This window comes from Gambusia affinis, linkage group LG14, assembly GCF_019740435.1.
Source record: "Gambusia affinis linkage group LG14, SWU_Gaff_1.0, whole genome shotgun sequence".
Classification (NCBI taxonomy): domain Eukaryota; kingdom Metazoa; phylum Chordata; class Actinopteri; order Cyprinodontiformes; family Poeciliidae; genus Gambusia; species Gambusia affinis.
This window is the reverse complement of record NC_057881.1, coordinates 6,051,089-6,073,619: the sequence shown is the minus strand read 5'-3', so window position 1 is coordinate 6,073,619 and position 22,531 is coordinate 6,051,089. Positions and strand designations below refer to the sequence as shown.

At 35.4% G+C, this 22,531-nt stretch overlaps 1 protein-coding gene and 2 long non-coding RNA genes across 5 annotated transcripts; 1 reads left to right on the top strand and 2 right to left on the bottom strand.

Moving 5' to 3' along the window:
- Positions 1-121: 121 nt before the first annotated feature.
- On the bottom strand, positions 122-2,765 carry LOC122843538. The gene is made up of 6 exons (XM_044138349.1): positions 2,583-2,765; positions 1,570-1,715; positions 1,380-1,444; positions 532-696; positions 342-446; positions 122-262 (listed from the first exon to the last, which is right to left on the bottom strand). The coding sequence occupies exons 1-6, from the start codon at positions 2,697-2,699 to the stop codon at positions 216-218; spliced, it is 645 nt and encodes a 214-aa protein (XP_043994284.1). The 5' UTR covers positions 2,700-2,765; the 3' UTR covers positions 122-215.
- Positions 2,689-14,448, top strand: LOC122843539. The gene is made up of 3 exons (XR_006372724.1): positions 2,689-2,766; positions 7,276-7,360; positions 8,494-14,448. It is a non-coding gene; the product is annotated as an uncharacterized LOC122843539 (long non-coding RNA).
- A 1,980-nt stretch (positions 14,449-16,428) lies between these two features.
- LOC122843604 lies at positions 16,429-22,440 on the bottom strand. Of its 3 annotated transcripts, none has more exons than XR_006372742.1 (3): positions 20,609-22,440; positions 18,864-19,174; positions 16,429-18,395 (listed from the first exon to the last, which is right to left on the bottom strand). It is a non-coding gene; the product is annotated as an uncharacterized LOC122843604 (long non-coding RNA). The 3 variants fall into 3 exon arrangements; XR_006372744.1 differs by having other exon boundaries at positions 18,994-19,174; XR_006372743.1 differs by lacking the exon at positions 16,429-18,395 and having other exon boundaries at positions 18,932-19,174; positions 20,609-21,275; positions 21,567-22,440.
- Between the last annotated feature and the right edge of the window lie 91 nt (positions 22,441-22,531).

Below are 22,531 nucleotides of genomic sequence, written 5' to 3'. Positions count from 1 at the left end.
GTTGACGTCTTCGTCTTGCATGGGATTATTCTGTTTGTTGCTGTTGGCCTTTTGGCTCTTCTTCATGTCCGCCTTCACCAATCGTCACCAATCTTTTGTAGGTTAACACAAAGAGTCAATATTTATTGATCAGTTTTATTTTCTTTGCAGCTTTCAGAATACATGTTGCGCAAGAAAAAACATTTTAGTCATTATGCAAATTAGATGCAGAATCACTAAAGGGAATCTGGCAAACGGATGCTCTCCTCTTCTTTGCAAAAACCTGCAGAAACAGACAAAAGAAAATGAAAACCTTGACACATTGAACTGTTAGAGCAGAAAAACCTCAAAGCTGTTCGCACTTTTCTCAGGCTTGTGGAGGAAGTCTGGTTCTCCAGAGAAGCCCAAGCAGCTCGCCTGCTTCTTAAAACGCTCCATGTCAGACTCCGACATGGCCGATCCTCTGTCTGGAAAACAAATTATAGAAATAAATCAATTTACAGTTTGGAAGAAAACCAAGAAAACGTGTCCATGCGACTGATTTCTTCTCACCTAGAAAGTAAAGAGAACGAGCGGTGATGGTGTTCTGGATGTTTGCGTTGCTGAGTTTAAATAGCTGAAGGAGAGGTTCGATGTTTTCGGCAGTGCTGTTTATCAATAAGACCAAACAGCTGTCGCAGCTGGGCAGCACATGAAACGCAGAGGTCATGTTAAGATCTGGGAATAAACACATAAAAAAGAGAAAAAACGTGAGATTATCGCATCGAAAATGTTTAAAACACCTGAAATTAATTAGATTAATAAAAAGGATAGTAATTTAGTCAAACCAGAGACCACACATCATTGCAATGGATCTTAATATTCATATTTATTCATAAGTATTTTAATATATTTTTTTTATAAATAGGAAAATAAATATTTACATATTTATTTGGCAAAAATAAATATGAAAAGCAAGTAATAAAATTATGAGAATAAATTCAAAATATTGCAAGATTAAAGTTGCAGTTTTACGAGAATAAAGTAATAAAATTATAAGCATAAAGTTACATTACAAGAGTAAAATCTAAATATGAGATTAAAATGAGAATAAAATATTTCAAGAATAAAATCCTAATGTAATTATGACTTATAATAAAAATAATCTTAATATTTTTATTTTCTTAGCATGGCCCTAATACTCTGTTTTACATTATCAAAAAGGAAATTAATAGAAACCTAGGTGAAAAATCTGGAAAAAGACAATTAAAACTGAGGAAATGCGCAGTACAGTATTCGTAAGCACAATTAGAAAAAATGAAAATAAAATAAACAGATGTAAAATCCAGTCCTCAATGGTTTGTGTTTTTAATTGGAAGCCATATTTGGCTGTTTTAGTCAGATCGCATTGGGAAACTTACAGGAGGACGTTACGGTGTTGCCCTCTATCTTCATCCTCTGGGAGTTCGTCAAGCAGGTTCCATTTCTAGGAAAACGGTGAGTTCACAACCTTAAAGCTGAACTATTGTGCTTCTTTAAACATTCTTTGACGTTGTGTTTTGCTTTTCTTTCTATTCATGTGGCAGATGTGTATATTTACTGTGAACTCACATATTGTTCGCTTGAATCGTGAGAATCTCATTGTTGCCTGCCGGCGACGCTGTAATGTTCACCCAGGAGCTTTGAGTTAACTTCAGCATCGCAGAATGAAAGTCGTGATCCGTGTAGCCTGCGAGGAAATTTACTTTTCCATACATCTGCACACAAACAGGAAGCTGGTTACTTGTCAGAACTTGAAAGTGTTTGAGATATGAAGAAATAACTGATTTTATGTTAAATATTTGTTGAGTTTTTACAGTTTGCAGATGGTAAAATGCTGTTTATCCAGGTTAGCTACCTGTTTAGTTACATAGCTGGTTAGCTTTGCAGCTAACTAGCTAACCAAGACACTTTACCATTTGGTTATCTGAATGACCAAATTATTGTTTGGCTGCTTATATCCAAAGTGCAATTTGGATATGAATACGTTCAGTTTTTCTAGTTTCAGAACATCAGGTAAAGGTTTGCAGTAGAAGATTTTCACAAAGATGTTCTTATTAAAATCCTGTTTGTACAAATGAGCTAATGCTCATTTTCTGACTGGATTGGATAAAAGAAAAAACACAATTTCTTCACTGTGTTCTTTCCAAGAAATGCAATTAAAATCACAATCGAATAAGTTTCTTCGAGCGATAAATCATTAAAAAACATGGCGCGCCATTACCCTCCATCTACTTCCTGTTGTTTTCCTGGCAACATCTGGTTGTTGATCATGTGACTTGTATGATGCGATAAAAATGTTTCCGTTGCAGTTTTGTGAAATAAACCAACTTTGATACAGCTGAAAAATGACCTCATCCTAGCGACAAAACTTTTTATCGAAAAATTATGCAACGGAAATGCAAATAGTGAGAGGAATCGCAACATAAAACTACAATTCTTTACCATGAAGATGTAAAAAGCAAACAGAAACAGCAATGAAGACGCACTACTGCTGCAGGAGGAGCTAAATGAGTAAATCCAGATAATTACGGAGTGTGTATCTCGCTGAAAGAGACGGGGAATGAATGAGAGGAAGTGTTTACCACAGACGGGTCGGCCAGAGAGATGGGTTCGACCAGCGGCTGGCATTCTTCAGGTGAGAGAGCTGAGCCAATCAGAAGCAGCGAAGCGAACAGCAGCGAGCCGAGCCACAGGTTCATGATGACAACACGGAGACAATCGGGTCAAGAAAGGATGCAAGAAGACGGAGCTGCAGCAGAACATCCTGTGAGCTGCTTGAGTTTTATACAATCTGATTAGGTAACAAATCTGTGGACTTTCCAACGGTTGTGTAAGAACAGCTTTTTTTTTTTAAATTGGGTTTTTCCTATTTATTGATAAGGTGTGTGAAATTTTGCAATGATAGTGCCTGGTTTGTGTAGCAATCATTTGCTTTTCTTTTGTTTGACTGACTTTTAAAATCAAGGACTCTGTGTGGGTGAACGAAGGTTAAGGTTAACCCACACAAACACGGATTTCTGTGAAGTTGAGATCCACAAATTTGTTTAGCCAGATAATTCCTGGAGAATTTCCACTGGGAATACCCAATGTCCCTTTTCTGACTGCAGCAAAGTTCAGATTAGGAAACTAAATAAAACACAGGAGAAGCTGCTGATTCATGAGAGCGACTTTTATTGAAAGTCTGCTAATAGGAAATTAGAAATACTAAAATGTTACATTTCAGTTATTGCATGCACAGATTACTGAGAAATGCATATAGTACTAAATAAACAAACAATAAAAATAAATACTAATATAAACAGGGAGCGTAATCCCTTAGCTGCTTCTTTTAAACTGAAGATGTTTCTTCATAAATGTAAAACGCCAATTTGTTCCTTAGTCTCTTTCTTTAATTAGATAAACATTGTTTTGGTTTTCCTTTTAAAAACCTTTAAATATTGTATAATTCATCACTTCTTTTTGACTGTTACACATGAGATGCTAAGAAAAAAAAATCTTTAAGAAAACATTTAACCTGATTTAAAAACAAAACAAAACATTATTCACCAGGCATCAACTCAACATCAGAACATTTTAAGATTACAATCAAAATTTGCTGATTTTGTAGCATCTGGATTTTTAAACTTTTTTCAGACGTTTGGAAGTTTTGAAAGGAAAAAATATATTATGTTGCCAAAGACGGATAATACAGTACATAATTATTATACAATCTGAATTTTATACAATCTAATTAGATTGTATAAAATTTAACCAGTAATATTCTGTACTGATAAAACTGCAGCAGCAAGTTGAATTGGGACGTAGTTTCATTTGTTTAAACTCTGCATCCATATTTCACTGACACAAAACGTACCAACACAAGAAAATGCTTATAATTCACCAAGATTTGGGAACTTTTGTAATGGGACCATTATTTATCCCAACAGATGTGACTTTTTAAGTAAATATTAAAAAGCAAGTGTTCATAGTTTGTCCTGATAGATAAAAGTCCTTCCACTCTGTGTACATTGTTAGCCAACAGGGAACAAAAGGTAAAAACAAGTTTATCGCAACTGGAGAAATCAGCCAAAGGTCTAACGCAGAAATCCGACTTTTATCTGAGGGACTCCAGGAGTAAAATGGAGGTAAATATCCAGGAGAGTCCAAAGTGTGGCCCAGGACCATATGTGGTTTAAAATATGATTAAACAGAAGAGAATCATATTTTATTACATTTCTGTTCTGCTTCCACTTTAAATCTCTAAACAGCCCAGGATGAACTGTGGTTGCCCTGTTTGAAATTAATTGTAAAAATGTCCTTTTCAATGTTCCAGTTAAAGAAAAAAATATTCTTCAGACCAAAATTAGTTGGTGATAGGATTCATTTTCCTCTATAGTTTAGCTAGGTCCCCTGTTGGTTTGTTTTTCAAAGAAATCAAACATCTGAAACAGCTCAACATTTGCTGAGTGACATGAAGACTCACAATTACAGAGCATTTAATTATCTCTCTGAAGCTCAAAACATCTAAAATTAGTTAAAAGTTGATAAATTTAATTATTTTAATAAAATAGATTTTTAAAAAAGGACTAATCATAAAGAGGAAAAAACCATTTAAGGTGTAAAATATAAACAGAAAAGACAGGACTCAGATATTTTACTGAGATTATTAAAAGAGACTTTATAACCTTTAACATAACCCAGAAGATTTAAAAGACTTCCTAGTTCTATTTTAAAGATAATTTAAATGGTTTCTTTTTCCATGGCACCATAAAAATGCAAAGAAATGCTTTAATGTGAGGTTTCTCCAGTCGGAGAGACTAAAGTATGAAAACAAACCCTACAGTGGTTGCAGTATCAGTTAATGACCACTAGGAGGAGTCAGAGTTTAACTAACTAACTTGTCCTGAAACTTAAATAGACAAAACAACAAAACCCTCCTATGGTGTAAATGACAGAACTGAGAGTTTGACTCCATTAGTCAGAACCAGAACCAGAACCAGACTGCAGATTAAAGATGTTCTCTTCACCTTCTGTTGCATTTCCTATCGGAAATAAACTCATGTACGGAAACCCCGAATGTACGGAAGAGGATTAAAGCAAAAAATGGAAAATAATAATAACAATATCAATAATAATAAAATTAAAGTTTTTGCTCATAATTCCGAATTCAATCTAAAAATTTAGTTCTTTTCCCCATGAAATTCTGACTTTTTTACTCTAAATTTTTCTCAAAATTTTTAACATCAGAATTCTGACATTTTTTCAGAATTAGGATTTATTTCTCAGACTTTTAATTTTTTTCAGATTCTTAACTTTAATTTCAGAATTCTGATTGTTTTCTTGGAATTAAGATTTTCTTCTCAGACGTGTTATTATTTATTTTTTTTCAGAATTTTAACTTTCAGAATCTTTTTTTATTTTATTTTATTTTTTTAATGGTGGCCCCAACCCACTCCTTTGGGCTTAACTTTATTTTTTTAATTCTTTCTAGTAAATTACTGCAACAGCACCAATAAAATGTTTATCTAAGATATAAAATGATCAAGATAATCATATTCCAGATTATTTTAGAGTTTAGATAATCTGGATTATGCAAGGCATTGGCTGTTGAGGGTCTGCAATTAAAAACAGTTTTCCATGTTTTCATTCTGATGGAAATTAGTTTCCAAGTCTCACCATTGGGGAACAGAAAACATTTTGAAGAGCATTTCTAACGCTGAAAACTTTTAAAAATGTCTTAGCTTGCAGAAAACAGTTTTATTATTGCATGTTGCTCAATGGCAGCATTAGGAATATAAGTATGTATTTATATCCAGGAAAAGCAGCAATGTAAAACAAACAAAAAAAAAGATAAATCCAATGTTAAACTAATGTACTATAAGGCTTAAATCCTCACGTGGAATAATGAAGCAATCATGAAATAAAAGCTGAAAGAAAATGAGCAATTTTCTCCCAGTAAGAGTTAAATAAAAATATAAATAGTGTGAACATTGTTGCAGGAAGATTAGTGTCAATCACATTTTATATTTTTATTAGAATAATCAGTGAGAATAATGAGAGACAGAAAAAAGTCTGGAATCCCAGGATTTATTTCCTGCTGTGTTGATGATGAATAAAACCGACTTTATTAGAGTTAAATTACCTCATCATATTATGTTAGTTTTTTTTTTTTACGCAGCGGGAAGCGTTTTTTTTTTTTTTTATGATCCTGCATTCATTACTTTACTTTCCTACAAGCCGAGGAATCGCGGACCAAAGCTGTTTGTGAATGTAAAGGCATTCAGAAAGCAACAAGACAGAAATACAAACGACAAAACAAACAGATTTTTAATAATACAGTGTTTTCCTATGAATGTTTCATTGTTTATATGCATTTTTCAGTCTGAATCATTTAAAGACTGGTTCAGCTGCGATAATGAGAAGGTCTTCATGCAGTTAAAATCTGCAGCTTTAGGGTTTGTTTATTAGTTTTGTTGGTTCACGACACAAACAGACCTGAGTGAAGAATTTGGTCCCAACTCTCTCTGGATAAATCACACTGCAGTCATTTGTCATGATCAGGAGAAACACAGTGTGCATTTATAGATGTTTAAATCGACGTTAAATAAGCCGAGGCTGTGTTTTAAAGGCTTAGAAAATACTTTTGAACAAATTGTTCAAAAGCACCAAGAACTGCATCTGAACCACTGCAGATGAGTTAAGGTCAGTGTTTACCAATAAGACAGAGATGTTTTAGCTAGATGTTTCAAAGCTAAAACATTTGTTCAACAAAACGAACATCTAATTTTCCCCACAGAAACATCTTGGTCTTCAAGACTTCAGGGAAAATGTTCTGTGGAGATTTTAGAGGTTGTTTGGCCAATTTTCTCTGCTGTAACACAAACCATTTACAAAAAACCCCAAAATAAAACGATATTGTACTGACTGAAGGTTTAAAGTCCAGTTTAGATGCTGTGGCATTGAAGTCGAGTGAAGCCAAGTCAAAACTTGACTTGGCTTCACTTGGAAACAATGTTAATTATTGTCGTCATGACAACTGAAGACCAACCAATCAGAGGTTACGTGGCAACATTTGTATTGCAAAACTTAAATAGTTATTTGAAATCACTATTTTTAACCAGTTTTATCCTCCCTGTTTTCAGTGCAGCATTCAACAGCTGAAGGTTGTTTTATTGGAAAAATTAAATCCATTAATTAGCAGCTGTGAGGCCAAAGTGCCTCCATACCAAAAACTGTATTGCAGCACCATGATTTGAAGCTGTGTTGTATTGATCAAACTCCTCGTCGTTAAATAAGGACGTCTGCAGACAAAACTTCTTCTCAGATCCTCCCACGCTGTGACCTGAACTCAGCCGGGCGTCAGGACGACGGGCTGCACGCAGTAAGTGATGGCTTTTTACTTTTAGACATTTAAAGGCTCTTTTCTACATAATTAAGCGTGGAGGAGGTTCGGCTTAACTAAAAGCAGGAAAGGTCGGTGGAGGAGAAGAAGAGAAAGACGGAGCTAAACGAAAGTGAATGCAAGATCAATCAGAGATCTGAGATATTTTCAGAAAATTTACCTCTGTGCTAGAATAACATCCAAGCTCGAAGGTTTTTGAGTTTTTCTAGATGGATTATTCTTTAATATCGTATCAGCAGTTTGTTCGCCGCAAAAACTCAAAATCTTATCAAGTATTTATGGTCTGGTTTCTACTGCAAATATCTTAGTGCTCTGGAAACAAGACTAAACCAACTTACAAGTGACTTTTTAGCTGAAATAGGAGCTTATTTTACATAAATGATCTTGTAATATTTATAGAAAATTACTAGTTCCATTGTTTTCACTTATAACCAGACATATTTTCCACAATATTTTTGAAATAATCAAGTAGTTTTTCATCAATATTAAGGAATTATTTATTTAAAACCTTATAATAATGCTGAAAAGTTATTTGTACATTAGTTTTGTCTCATTTCAAGTATTAAGATATTTGCACCAGAAATTAGGAATTGTTGGAAAGATTTTGTGAAAATGTCACGCTTGTGAATTTTACAACTTTTCTTGCTCAATAAACTGTGTGTTTCTACTGCAAAGGCAAAATCTTACTAAATATTTTTGTTCTACTTTATTGTGGAAATATCCTAGTACACATAAAACTAATTTACAAGTAGCTTTTCAGCATCACATTATAGCTTTTTCAAGTCAATAAATCCTTATAATTGATGAAAAAGTACTGGATTATTTTCCTTTGGCGCAGGGAAAATGTCTTGTTATAAGTTAAATAATATATCAGAGGAACTAGAACTTTTTCATTAACATTAAGGAGTTATTGACTTAAAACAAGCTCTTGTTTCTTGCTGAGAAGTTATTTGTAAATTAATTTTGTCTTATTTAAAGTTTCCTCAGATATTTCCACCAGAATAGACCAAATATAGTTGGTAAGATTTTGTGGTTTTTCTGAACATTTCCACCCAGTCAAGCATATTAAACGGATGTAAACAAACGGATGTCATATTTAGGTTTCTTTTCAGGTATTTTGGGTCCATCTTGTGAAAATGAGAAGGGCGTCTTCTCAAGGCGAAGCATGAACTCTCGTCTTTCTACCAGAGCGATCAGCATCGGTGGAGCATGTCGGGCAGAGATCCCACCGTTATAAATTAAATCCTGTCATAACCGAAGACATTCAGACTCTCTCCTGCTCCACTGTTCTGATCAGCAACCTGCTCAGGTTTTCCTGCAGTTTCATCTCCTTCATTAAAATGCTCTGCCCTCGGGCAGCTTTGTCGCTTCACAGGCGTTTGTAAAGGTGTTAGATAAGGTAAGAGTAACACGAGCTCAGCGTAATCAAGGCAAGGCAAGACGAAATGGCTCAAACCAGTATGTGGGTTTCTGCCAGTTTTTGCCTTTGTAACTCCTCATGTTTTGGATTTTGTTCCATTAATTTGTTGCAGGTGTAAACGTGTAACAACGGCAACTGGTAAAATGTTTACTGGTTTCCTCAGCTGTTCACTGTGAGATGTCTTTCCTGACATTTTTGTGTGTTTGCAATGTAAAGCACTTTGAACTGCCTTGTTTCTGAAAAGTGCGGTCGAGGGCGTAAATCCCATCTCATTTTCTGGGGGGGGGAAAATAAACAGAAAAATTTCTTAAGAGCAATTTTGGAGGGGTTGGCAAATTTCCATTGAAATGTAACGTAAAATGTGGTTTAGAAAGATTTTAAACCACATTCAAGCTGCAGGACCAAAAATGACTAGAAATGCACATCAAACATGTTTTATTCTCAGTAAGCAAACTGTTGAGAAGTTAAACTAAAATTCAAAAAGAGTTTTGTTCAGTCTGACTGATCTAATCGCTGCTACACCTTTACAAAAATGTAAGGTTCTAAATAAAAACAAGTTTTAATGCTCTTAATAAAATCCCTCATAAACATTGATTTATTTAAATGGCTCTCAATACAAGTTATGGGCTACATAAATTGTAACTTGTTAAGTTGGTTTATTTTTAAACCTTTTTTAGTTTTGCCATTTTCTGGATGGCTGAGAACCAACAAGTAGATAGAAATTAATATCTGGGAAGTAATTAATTCGAAATTAATTCTTATTTTTTTATTAGACAAATGGCAGATTTTTTTAATTCTTTGTTTATTTTGCATTTTTATATGGATTGTGTTTAAATGCAAAGGGAACAATTCTAGACTTTTCCAAGATTGGGGCGGGGAGTTGGGCCCCTCTGACCCCCCTGGGATTTACGCCTGTGTGTGTGATACAAAAACTTTCCTGATTGATTGATTGATTGAAGGCAGAGATTTGACCGGAAGAGAAGCAAAAAAGCGACCAGGATCTGACGAGTGACAACCAAATCCCAGTAAACATAAATCCTGAGGCAGAAAAATGTATAATGACCAAACAGTAAGAAAAGAAAAAAAAAATAGTGAGGTTTACACCAACTTGGTGTAAACTAGTAAACCATTCACTTGTAAGAAAGGAAGAAAAACAAAACAACACAGAGAATAAAAGAAATTAAATAAAAACAACAAAGCTTACAGATAACCATAAAGTTAACAATGCAAAACAGGAAACAACCATCAAACCACCCTGATAATTTGGTGTGCGTATTTAAATTTTATCACTTTTCCTGAAGCGTGACTTCACTGATGTAGGGTGTTTTCATGTCACTATTTTCAGTACTGGTTGCCATGGGAACCACACTTTTTGTATCCGTTTTGATTATCAGCACACAGAGAGAGAAAACATGTTTGTACTAAACTTGTTTATTTTTTAAATACGAGTTTTTAACCCTGCCTGGTCCAGCAGGTAAAAAGTTCTGATGTAACTTCATGAAGGTTTCCTGTCGCCTTTTTTTTTTTTTTTTTTTTTTTTAATTCATCGCTCGTTCAAAAACCCAAATCAGATCAATATGCCAGCTTTGCAAAACCCTAAAATCCCCCTTTTCGTTAGCAGCAGCATGTTGTAATTTGTCTCCACCCATCAACCATCTGTCAGCTTTCATGTATGACTCACACATGCAGATTATGGAAATACAGACTAACATCCACGGAGAAGCAGCTTAATTTAAAAATTCCACTCAAATCTTTGAAAGCAAGTTTTCTCATTTCAACAGAAAGTTTCTGGATTTCTATGCACAAGAGCTAAAAAAAGAGATGTTAATAAAGTGCAACTTGCAGGGAGATTTCGGAGAGCACCGGAAAAGAAATGCCTCAAACTGAAGGTTTAGACAGGGGTGTCCAAAGTGCGGCCCGGGGGCCATTTGTGGCCCATGGGCTGATTTTATGTGGCCCATAAGTGCAATTCAAAAATGATACAAATTTGGCACGTAGATGCAGATGGAGACTTTTTGTTACCAACATGATTTTCCTGCACAGGAAAATCCAAAGTACAACCCAAACTACTTAGTTTTAATAAAAAGCTTAAACCAAGTTTATCCACAGACTTTTACTGAAAACCCGCGTCCAATTATTTCTCCGCTACTACTTTTGAGTCCACAATTTTGGCCCAGTTGGAAAAACGTTTGGGCCCCTCGGGTTTAAGAAGAACAAAAATCACCGGGAGCAAATTTAAACCCAGCAGGAGTTTTTATTTCTTTACAAAACAGAAGTGCAGCCTCATACAGAAACAGAAGGCAGGGAGGTAAATCTACTCCTCGGGTTTTAACGTGACGACTTGCAACCACTGGGAGAATGCACTGAAGCTCTGTTCACACACTGACAGTCTGCACATCACCTTCACTGTAAAAAACTGCAGATTAAAGCAACAGCTGAGAGATTACCGCATCACACAGTTATGTAAGCAAATAAATCAAAACCGCAGAAAAAACAAAACATAAACAAAAGTTTTCCATTTTCTGCAGGCCCAGAAGTATAAAATAAAAACTGAGTGTTTTACTCTGAAACCCATTCAAATTTATTAAAATAACATTTAGTTGTAATTTTATGTAATGTTTAACAGCTACTATGCAAAATGTGTTTATAACCTCAGAAAATGTTTGCTAAACAGTACAAGATTACCTTTAAACTTTGTTTTTCTTAAAAAAGCTTAAAAGTAATCTTTAAAGCCATCTTTAAAACACAATTTTTAAAGATGCTTAGAGCTGTAAATAATTCTGTAAAAAAATAAAACAGTTGTGCATTTTTTCCATCCTTAGCGTCTGACATTTATTTGCTTGTTTTTAACATAACAATGTTGAGACCAATTACATTTTCTGTTTTGCAGAAAATAACTTGTGTGTCCATAAAGCAGCTACTCTAACTTTATTACCAAAAAATTTAATTTGAAAAATAAAACAAAAAAACCCAATTATTTGTTTTCTGATTTTTTTTTTTCTTGTTGTTGTTGTTGCGACTCCAAAGAGAAATTCACAGTTGTCACCAGATAGAGAAACACTGCAGAGAGCAGGACGTATAACTGGTACAAAAACCCCTGAAAACACTGAGCTAAAGCTTATACCAGTTTGTTCTTGTACTGTATGTGACACCGTCTGAAAGCCACAACACATGAAAAGACCAGAGTGAACAGTTCATTATTTAGTCATCATAAAGCGCGTTTAAAACAGGAGACTTCACAGTTTAATTCCCAACACGCGGTACTCGAAGGAAAAATACACCTTACTGACCTCTGAAAAACAAAATACTGTTTTCTTCTGGCTTAAAAACAACGTTTATTTTTCAGGCTGACAGCCGCGGCCATTACAGCAGGAAGTGAAGGCTGAAGGATGTAAACAGTTACACACATTTCCTTCTTTAACAACATAAAGTTTACTAGCTGTAGCAGCACAGAAATGAAAGCTGAAACTAATTATTTTTATATATTCTTCCTGGTGAGTTCTGATTAGCATTGGTAGCTAATGCTAAATCACTTCAGCATTAGCTACCAATGCTCAAGCCAGTGGTTTACAAGTTAGAGGTAAAACACTAGCTAGTAGTTTAGCTTATACCACAACTACTTTGTTGTGGTTTACACCAACTTGGTGTAAACTAGTAAACCATTAGCTTGTAAGATAATGTTAAACCACTAGCTAGCTAGTGTAGCTAGTACACTTGTTTAGTTGTTTAGAGTACACTAAACAAGTGTACTAGCTACATTAGTTCGGAACTAGTTTGTACACTTGTTTAGTAAACTAGATATTTGACAGCTGAACTTGTAGTGGTTTACAAGCTAGCAGTAACCTAGCTGCGCTGCTAACTAGAGGACAGCTAGTGCTAAAGTAAATTAGAAAAATCTTGTATCAGTTCAGAACTTTGACAATACAGTAAGGACTTGTTTAATCTGCTGAGGCAACCATTTTGGAAAATAATTGTTAACCTGTTGTCATACTGTTTCCTATTGGTGCCGTAAAGGCTAATGTAAAATCCAGGATTAGCTGCACCTATCTTGTCACCAATGCTAAAATGTGTTTTACAAAAGTCCAAACAAAAATAAATTTAGCTACTGTTACAGATATAAAGTATGTATGCTTTTTAAGGTTTTAGTGCCTTTAGGAAAGTGTTGATGCTTCTGAATATAACTGGTTCAATAAAGATGGGACCTTGTCAGTCCCATTTCAAATAAACTGAAAATAAAAAGAGGTGTTTTGTCGTTTTAATGACATTTCCTCTGATGGCTGTAATATTTTTATTTTTCATAGAATATAGGGTTAGCTCCCATTTCATGTCCCATTCAGCATACCGAGGTAAAGTGTATTTTCCTCAGTGCAGACTGAGCGTTTGCATAGTGTAGCACGAGTGCAAGTTCCTCTGATATTAATGTAGAGTCTCTAAGGAGCAACGCTCGTGCCACAAATATACTGATTTATTATTGGCTGCTAAAAGTAATAATTTCCAAGGGTTGTTCATCAATCAGTCCTTAGCAACCATAAAGTTGATTGAAAGTTAGATTGTAAAGTTTTATTCTCTAACACAGACAAATCATATGGTGACAGTTTTGGCTTAATGAAACCAGATTGTGAAATTTATGTGCAGGCCCCCCTGAGATAATTATTTAGTCTTTCAAGATGACAGTTTAGTGGAGATAACCTTCTGCTACTGTGCAGTTCAAAACAATAAACAGAAACGCCTCTTTTAAAACGTTTTTACGAATATTTAATTTGGGGACCAAACCAACTACCTGTAAAAACGATACTTAATATTGAAGCATGCCATATTTTAAGCACATTTTCTTAGCTGGTATTTCCAAATTCAGACTTTTTACAGTACATTTTTCCTCTCATGAATCTCTGCATTTGTTTATGAGCTTTGCAGTTATTTTTCTTTGTAGAACTTGTTTCCATCTCCAACCCGCAGATCCTCTGACACTTCCAACCTCTAAGCCTTTTTTCAACAGGACCCAATTATTCTGCTTATGTTTCCAGGTGGATTTTTCCTTCAAGTACGGTGTGACAGTAAAGACGGCTCGAGTAAAAACCAACAGCCTGAGGGTGAAATTCACCTACGAAGCCGCGGCCAAGCCCGAAATTTAGCACAAACACGCACACGTTATAAACAAACACTCAGCAGAGACAGATTTCCTGTCCCGACTCCCTTAAAGGGTAAAAAACATCAGCAAGAGCACTGCTTGAGTTTCTAATCCTACGTAAACAGACTTAGTGTAAGGCAAAGAGGAAGAGGAGGATAAGGAGAGGAAGGGTGCAAAGGGAGAGAGGGGATGAAGCTGCGGAGGAGGAAACAATAGCGAAGAAGGGAGAGTAAGGTGAGGATGGTTTGAAAGGCAGACGGCAGAATTAAAGGGTTTAAAGACAAAGTTTTACCGAAGACTCGACTTCTGCAAGAAAAGGTGAACAGCTGCAGCTTGAACAGAAAAACACGAAGAAAATGTCTTTTCTTTTCACATCAACCGTTTAGATTAGAGCCACTAAAAACAGAAAAGGTAACACTTTATTTGACGGGTTGTGAATAAGACACCGTCATAAACACGGCCTAGAAACCATGATCTGACATAAATTTGTTATAAAAGTATTATTGATTAAACTTTAGCTTTAATAACATAAACCTGCATCATTTTTAAAGTTTAATGTCATAACAAACACAATTTGAATAATGTAAACTTTGTATTAAAAGTGTTATTATTCACCAAATGACACTTTATTACAACAGTCATAAATATTCATGAAGACTCCTTCATGTTCATGACGGTGTCTTGACAGTCTTATTCACAACCCGTCAAATAAAGTGTTACCAAAGAAATTATTTTTTACTTTTTTCCTCAGAATTCTGGCTTTAAGGTCAAAAGTCAGAGTTCAGAGGTTAAGAATTTCAAGAAAAAAAGTCAGAATTCTGCAAAAAAAGAAAGAAAAACAGAAAAGCAAAAAGCTCGCATTTCTGAAATTAAAGTCAGAATTCTGATTAAACAAGTTAAGATTTGGAGAAAAGACAGAATTATTAGATTAAAGTCAAGATTTTTTTTTTAAAAAAGTCAGAATACTGAGATTAAAATTTTTTGAGATTAAAGTCAAAATTCTGTTTAAACCAAGGCAGATTTCTGAAATTAAAATCAGACTTCTGAGATTAAGAATTATGACTTTAAGGTCAAAATAATTTTTCTTCCAAAGGCTCCAATCCTTTTCTGTAGTTTTCACCCATTTCTATTACTGACATATTTTTCTCATTAAGTCTTTTTAATCTTATGCATTTGAAGCCTAAAAGCAACATCTCCTTTGGTAAACGTTTCCATTTCCGTATCCTTCCATCATGAAATCAGAGCGCAGACATTTCCATGTAGATCCGTCAGACTGAGCGCGACGTTTTTGCTATGAGCTGTAAACATTTCTTTTTCTTAATATGCAGAATGCAGTTTAGAAAAGGACAGAATCCAGGTCTCCATAAATAGATACAAGCATCAGACAATATCCACTAAAAACAGTCAATGTTGTAAAAGATGCATATTTTCTGGACACTTTAAATTTGAAAGAAATGTTGACAATACCACAAATTTTTTTTTTTTTTTTAATAGCTAAACATTTTGCCTAAATTCTTGGAGAGGCTAAAGAAGTTATAATTTATTCTCAGTATCCCATAAAAACAAGTTTAATGATCTCATGTTGCAAATGTTAAATGAATAAAGTAAATTACAACTCATCCTGAATGATTATATTGAATCCCTCCACCGTCATTTTAATTATTTTAGATCATTTTCAGTTCAGCCGTTACCATCTTACTGTATTTTACTTGATATTTAGTTTAGCTTTTTCTGCCAACGTCTTTTATTACAGGTTTAGTTTAAATACCAGTTAAAATTATGTTTTAAAAATAAATGATTGTCTTGAGTCTCTGATGACCAAAACTAAAAAAAAAAAAAAAAAAATACAATTTATCTCACAGAAAATGAGAAAAAATTGTCTCAATGTCAACTTAAACACACTGTGTGGCTTTTTGGATGTTTAAAAATAAGCAACCGTCCATTAAAGCACCTTAGTCCAACTTCAGTAACACTGCAAAAACTCAAAACCTTACCAAGTAGTTTAAATGACTTACAACACCTGAAATTCAACAGACTAACTTAAAAGTAAATCTTCAGCAAAATATAGAGGCTTGTTTTAAGTAAATAATCCCTTAACATTGATGAAAACGTGCTTATTCTACTGGCATATAAATTATAACATGGGGAGAAAATCTCGTTATGAATTAAATAATCTGCAGATGGAACTACTTTCTTAAAATCAGTATTATTTACTGAAAATAAGCTTCTATATCTCGCTAAAAATGCACTTAGACATTGGTGAAAAAGTGCTACTTTCATTGCTAAGGGGAACTCTAGCCGTTACCTAGCAACCCCAGCCCGTCTCCTAGCAACCAGTTCCAGTGGCAGATTTTTTTCACTTATAAAAAAACATTTCCCCCCAAAAAAATTTGCCTGCTAATAGAAAAAAACCTATTTTTTCATCAATAATAAGGAACTATTTACTTAAAACAAGCTTCTGTACAACTTGCTGAAAAGTTTATTTTAATTTAGTTTGCCGTATTTCAAGTTTCCTAAGATATTTGCACTAGAAACTAGACCCAAAATACTTGGTAAGGTTTTGTGTTTTTGCAGTGAAAAAACCTACACAGGTTTTTTTCTTTCTTTCTGCAGCAGCTGACAGCGGAGTAATGAGAGTTTTAGCTCTTTCAAGAGGAGACAGGCGCGAGAGCAAGTGAAAAGATAAGACACTGAGACGTCTTGGAGAATTATTTTCTTCCTTTATCACCATTTTACTCCTTTATGAGCTTTAGCAACTCAAATGTATTTACCTGTCAAGGTGGTAAAGCCAGCGGAGATTAAAAAAATCCAATGAAAGTGGAGAGAGGAGAGATAAAGTGAGTAAAGGTATAAATCGGCAGTGAGGACGGAGGAACGGAGGAGAGGAACGGGTTTAGTTTGGCAGTGAGACGCTGGGACAGTCAGCAGTAGTTTGTGCAGCGCAGCATTTCCTCTCTGAGTGAGTTTACAAGACAGGCATGTGGTTATGAGTCTCATCACACGTGGAAAATAAAAGTTTCTGCTGTACAAGAGTGGGTATAAAAACCTGTACACTCACGTTGAAATGGCAGGTTTTCGTTTTTTGTTTAAATCCATATTCAGTGTGATTATATGGAAGAGGATTAGTGCCACCTACAAAAAAAATCAATACATTTTTGACTGTAAGTCCCAAACTTTGATTTTTATCTAACAACTGAATAATTTAATGTAGATTCAAATAAATAACTAAATAAATAACTTGCACTCAAAGCCTGTGCAAAATTTATTTGGTAGATTTCAGTGTTAACACCATGTTTGTCTCATGGACTGATTCTGGGAAAAAAAGTCAGATTTCTGAGTTTAGAGTGATAATTCAGAGAAAAAAAAGTTAACTTTTATTATTTTAAAGTGAAAATTGTGAGTTTAATCCCAGATTGAGTTTTCAAGTCTGAGAATTTTGAGATTAAAGTTTCTCACTTATATATCTCCCTTTAGGTACTGAAATCTTGAAGGGGGAATAACAAATAAATAACTGAAAATGCTGAAATTTTCTTAATCCTGTTTTCAGAATTAATCATCACCTTAAAACTCATGATAGTAGAAAATCAGTGTCACCATTTAAAAGGTCTTTTAAAAAATAAAGTTATGTTTGCATCATAAAAGCTGAAATTTTACATGGTTGTTTAGACTTTTAATACCCACTGTCAGGTTTTCTGTGAGGCAAATAAGAGAATTTATCTGAAACTTTTGCAGATAATTTAGATCTTAATTATAAATAAAGATATAAAATATAGACTTTGTTAAACACAGCAGTTGATTCATGGCTGAGAAGCTAATTTTATAAACCACAAACTGCCATTAAACAGCAATTACAGACGTTGAGTTAATGAGAGTGAAGAGACGGTGATTTTTTCTGTAATTAAATGGAAAAATGTGTTTAAGAAACTGTTCAATGGTTACGGCTTCAATCTGAAGGCGCCCTGATGGGAGGTGGGTGGATAAATGAATGAATAAATGAATGAATAGTTTCATTCTCCATCTCTGATCCGTTGGAGATCTCCGTCTGGGACTGACGGGAGGCACTCCAGAACTTAATAATAATAATAATAATTATACAAAACAAAAAAAATCCTTCCTGCAACTTTTAACCCAATAAAATCCAGTCATGATCAAACTGATAAGATTTCATTTCCTCGATTCCACCTGATCATGCTGATTTCAATCAGCAGAGGATCTGACAAGGACAGGAAGAAAAGTCTCCTTCTCCCTCAGAGAGGAAATTTAAAAAATGAAAACCATCCTGTAAAACTTTCTGTCAGTTTTTTGTTCCTTTCAGGCAAAGGTTCGGTCACCTTCCTCGCAGTGAAGCCCCCCTGCGGTGACCTTCAGAAACCTAAAGATTTACCAAGCGAAGAGAAGATTGGGTCCTGCTGAGGAGGAGGAGGAGGAGGAGGAGGGAGGAAGATCGCTCCAGGCTTTCTGCCCATCTGCAAGGGGGGGAAAAAAAGCTAAAAGTTGGTTTCAGCACTGCAAAAACTCAAAATCCTACCAAGAATTTCTGGTCCAGTTTCTAGTGTAAATGTTTTATTCCACTAGAAATAATACAAACTCACTTAAAACTAACTTTTCAGCAACATATTATTTAAAGTAAATAATTCCTTAATTTTGGTGGAAAAAGTTCCAGCGGTGGATTATTTTACTTCTGCCAGTGGAACTAGAACTGGTTGCTAGGAGACGAGCTGGGCTTGGCTGGGGTTGCTAGGCAACGGCTTTAATTCCCCTTGCCACTGGAACTGGAACTTTTTCACCAATATTAAGGAATTATTTACTTAAAATACCTTGCTGAAAAAGTTGCTTATGTTAGTTTGTCTTATTTCAAGATTTTTGCACTGGAAACTAAATCAAATATTCTCTGTAAGATTTAGTGTTTTTACGGTGAGTTTGAGGTTTAGCACCTCTCTTTTTGGACCGTCTAAACCGAGTTCTTTGAGAATAAAACAGGATTCTGTCCACTGTGTTTAGGTTTGTACTTTGATGTCTTCATCCACTCAGGAAGCGAACCGCGCCACCGTCCAGCGTTCACACCTGGCTGCGGGAAAAAGCCCAGAGGAGAGCTGCTTTCTCTCCTCCCTCTGATTCTTTATTCCGACTTCAAACCCTCGCTCTTCTCCGGGGGGTTTTCAGCTCCGAGATTTGACAGGAGACCTCCAACCATGAGGAGGCCCATTACAGCAGAGTGTGTGCAGGTCGCCTGAGGGGGGCCCCACTGCAAGACAGAAACAGATACACATCACCGCCGCTCTGCTGCGCCTGCAAAAGCCTCGTGGAATTATAATATACATGAAAGACGCAGGAAAGCGAAGGAAAAGCTGGTCTGGCGAATGCAAAATCGCATCTAACGATCTGTTTTCTGCTCCTGCCGTTAATCTAGTTTCAGATAATAGTTGGGGGTTTTAGGAAGACACCAAATCTTACCAAGTATTTTAATGTTTAGTTTCTGGTGCAAATATCTTAGCAAACTCAAAATAACAGCAACTTTTCAGCAAGATATGGGAGCTTGTTTTGAGTAAATAACTTTATTATTAGTTCCACTGGCAGGTTATTTAACTTATAACAGGACATTTTTCCCATGTTATAAATGAATTTATCTGCCAGATGAACAAGCACTTCTTCATCAATATTAAGGAATTATTTACTGAAAACGAGCTTTTGAAAAGTTACGTGGAAGTTTGTTAATTTCAAGAGGAACAAGATATTTGCAATAGAAACTGGGCCAAAACACTTGGCAGGATTTTGTGATTTTGCAGTGTTAGCTGGGAACAGACAGACTTGGGTGGAAACCAGTTACATTTACTGGAGTAACTTTTTTGAAAAATTCATTTTAGCAGTATTTTTACTACACTGTACTTTTTATTTTTACTTGAGTAAAATTTCTAGATTTTTAGAAAATTTTTTAACCAAACATTCACCAAACACAGACCTGCAGTTTTTATTAAAGTTGATTTTTTTTTTTTTTTAGCAAAAAATACTGATTTTGGATTTTGTTGTTTTTTGCTACTTATAGAAATTATTGTCCACTAATCCCAAAATTTCCACTTAACTTAAAATTTTGGTCTGTGATAATTTTTAAATATTAAATGATTAATAATTTGATCAGTTACTCAGTACTTATGTAGACGTTTTACCAATAAAAACCACAGAAGAAGATTATGGCCACCGGAGAAGAAAAAAAGTAATTCTGGCTTTAATCTTCTCAGTTCAAACGTCAAATTTCAAAATTTAGACTTTTTTATCTCCAGAATTTTTTATTTTTTTCTTAGAATTTATTCCACAATTCTATTGATCTTAGAAGACTAAAAGTCAAAATTCGGACTTTTTGTCAGAATTTTGAGGAGAAAAAAAAAACCTGACTTTTTATTTTTTGTGGCCCTAATTCTCTTCAGTGAGAACTGCTTTCATTTGATTGATAAGATATTATTTACTGACAAACTGTGATTTTTAAGGTTTTATTTACGCCTCTCTCTGGGCCCCATAAACCTTTACGGCTGGCCGTGTTTGGCCCGCGGGCCCTCAGTTCCAGCTCCGAGTTGTACTGTACTTCAGTGACATCTTGGGGGACAACAAAAAGCCTGAATCAAAGTAATTTCTTTTGCAGGCTCATCTTGGTGTTTGACATTTGGAGGCCGTTTCTCAGACTCACCTGTTGATGTCAGTAAAGCAGCGAGACTCCATGCTGCCGCCGCTGACGTCCCTTTCTGTAGCAAACCGACACAACGTGTCCCCTGGAGGAATGCGTTTGCTTGGTCACTTGTTTCTTCAGGTCCTCTTTAATTTGGACATTTTGACTGTAGACTTTAGCTGAAAACACCAGTTACTAAGCAACTGGCAGCGAGCCGCTGGAAGCCGGCTCGTCTCTGCAGTCAAACCGATTCAACACAGCTTTGTTCACTCTGTCCTCCAACCTCCTGCGCCTCCTCTGCATCCATCCTCCTCTCCATACACTGCTAAAAAAAACCAAAAAACTAAACGCCTCGCCGTCCAGATGAACTTCACAAAATGTTTGAACAAGTCTTTAAAGTCTCTTAATAAGTTTTGAAAGTAAATATAAAGCAACAAAAATAAGTTCTTCTCCCATGAGAGACAGCAACCCTAGCATGTTGCCCAGCAGGCGGTCGATGAAATCACCTCTCCAACATTCGACGCATCGCTGCCGACTCCTGCAGTGATGCTGGAGAGCCGCAGAGCTCGGGGATTTCTGCAACCTTCACCACATCTGAGCAGAAACCGGACTGGACGTCGATTTACAGCGAGTCGCGCTCATCAGAGCGGCTGCAGGTTTTGCCAAACATGATGCAAATCTAATCTTCCTGAAAGCAAGAAAATGGGATTTCTTTGACATTCGTTCAACAAAACTGACTGCATTTAGGCAGAGTTGGGTGGTAACTAGTTAAATCTACTTGAAAAAATTTACTTTTTACTTTTACTTGAGTAATTTTATTATGCAGTACTTCTACTCTTATTTGAGTAAAACTCCTGGATTCTCTACCCACTGATAATGTAATTTTTAAATATTAAATGACTGATAATTTGATCAGTACTTGAGTAAACTTTTTACCAAATAGTTTTAGTTGAGTGTAATGTTTGGATACTCTGCCCACCTCTGCCTCGTTGGTGTGTTTCTGCTCAGATGCGACGCCTGCTGGGTGAGACAACGATCACAAGTAAAGCAGCAAGAACACAAAATGCACTTTTTTCTTTGTTAGTTCAAAAGTCCAGGTTAAAAAAACCCCCAAAAAACGGTTTCAGATCCACATCAGAACCTCTGAAGTCAAAATAAACTGGATTGATTGATTGAAATGCAAAAACAGAAAATCTTTCCAAGTATTTTTTTTTTGTCTGGTTGCTAATAAAAATATCTTAGCAAACTTGAAATAAGACAAAACTGACAAGTACTTTTTAGCAAGATAGAGGCTTGTTTGAAATAAGTAAGTAAATAAATCCTTGATATTGATGAAAAAATTCTAGTTCCATTGGAAAGGAGAACTAGAGCCGTTACCTAGCAACCCCAGCCAAGCCCAGCCCGTCTCCTAGTAACCAGTTCTAGCAGATTTTTTCACTTTATAACAAGATGTTTTTCCCGTTACAAGTGAAATCTGCCAGTGGAACTTTCTATATCAATATTGTTCCATTAACAGATTGTTTAACTTACATTATTTACTTAAAACAAGCTTCTATATCTTGCTAAAAAGTTACTGTCAAGTTAAATTTGTCTTTTTGACCAAAATTTTCCACCCGGTAGGATTTTGTGTTTTTGCAGAGTGATTATTTTACTATTTTTTTCAGCCGAAGCTGATTCAGCTGATTGCGATTTCTTTTACTAATAGTTAATTAAAATTTTCTCTGGTTGACTTGTGGAACAAACAGAATCAAGAAAATGTGCATTAGTGTTGGTGCCATGATTGGTCAATGTGATCGTTGCCTCAGTTTACGCGTTGAGTTGTCAGGGTTGCTGCCTCTCAGGCTGCCTGTCAGGAAATCCGGTAATCAAACGTGTCCTTCTCCATGTAGTCCGTCCAGGTAGACGACGGCATGCTGCGGTACGGGTCCAAAAGGATCCGGAAGC

Excerpts from the sequence above, each read along its gene's own strand:
- LOC122843538 (XM_044138349.1), bottom strand. The coding sequence starts at position 2,699 with ATGAACCTGTGGCTCGGCTCGCTGCTGTTCGCTTCGCTGCTTCTGATT. Across the intron at positions 1,445-1,569 it reads ACGATTCAAGCGAACAATAT|AAATGGAACCTGCTTGACGA; the intron begins GTGAGTTCACAG and ends CCGTTTTCCTAG. Across the intron at positions 697-1,379 it reads CAACACCGTAACGTCCTCCT|ATCTTAACATGACCTCTGCG; the intron begins GTAAGTTTCCCA and ends GTTTATTCCCAG.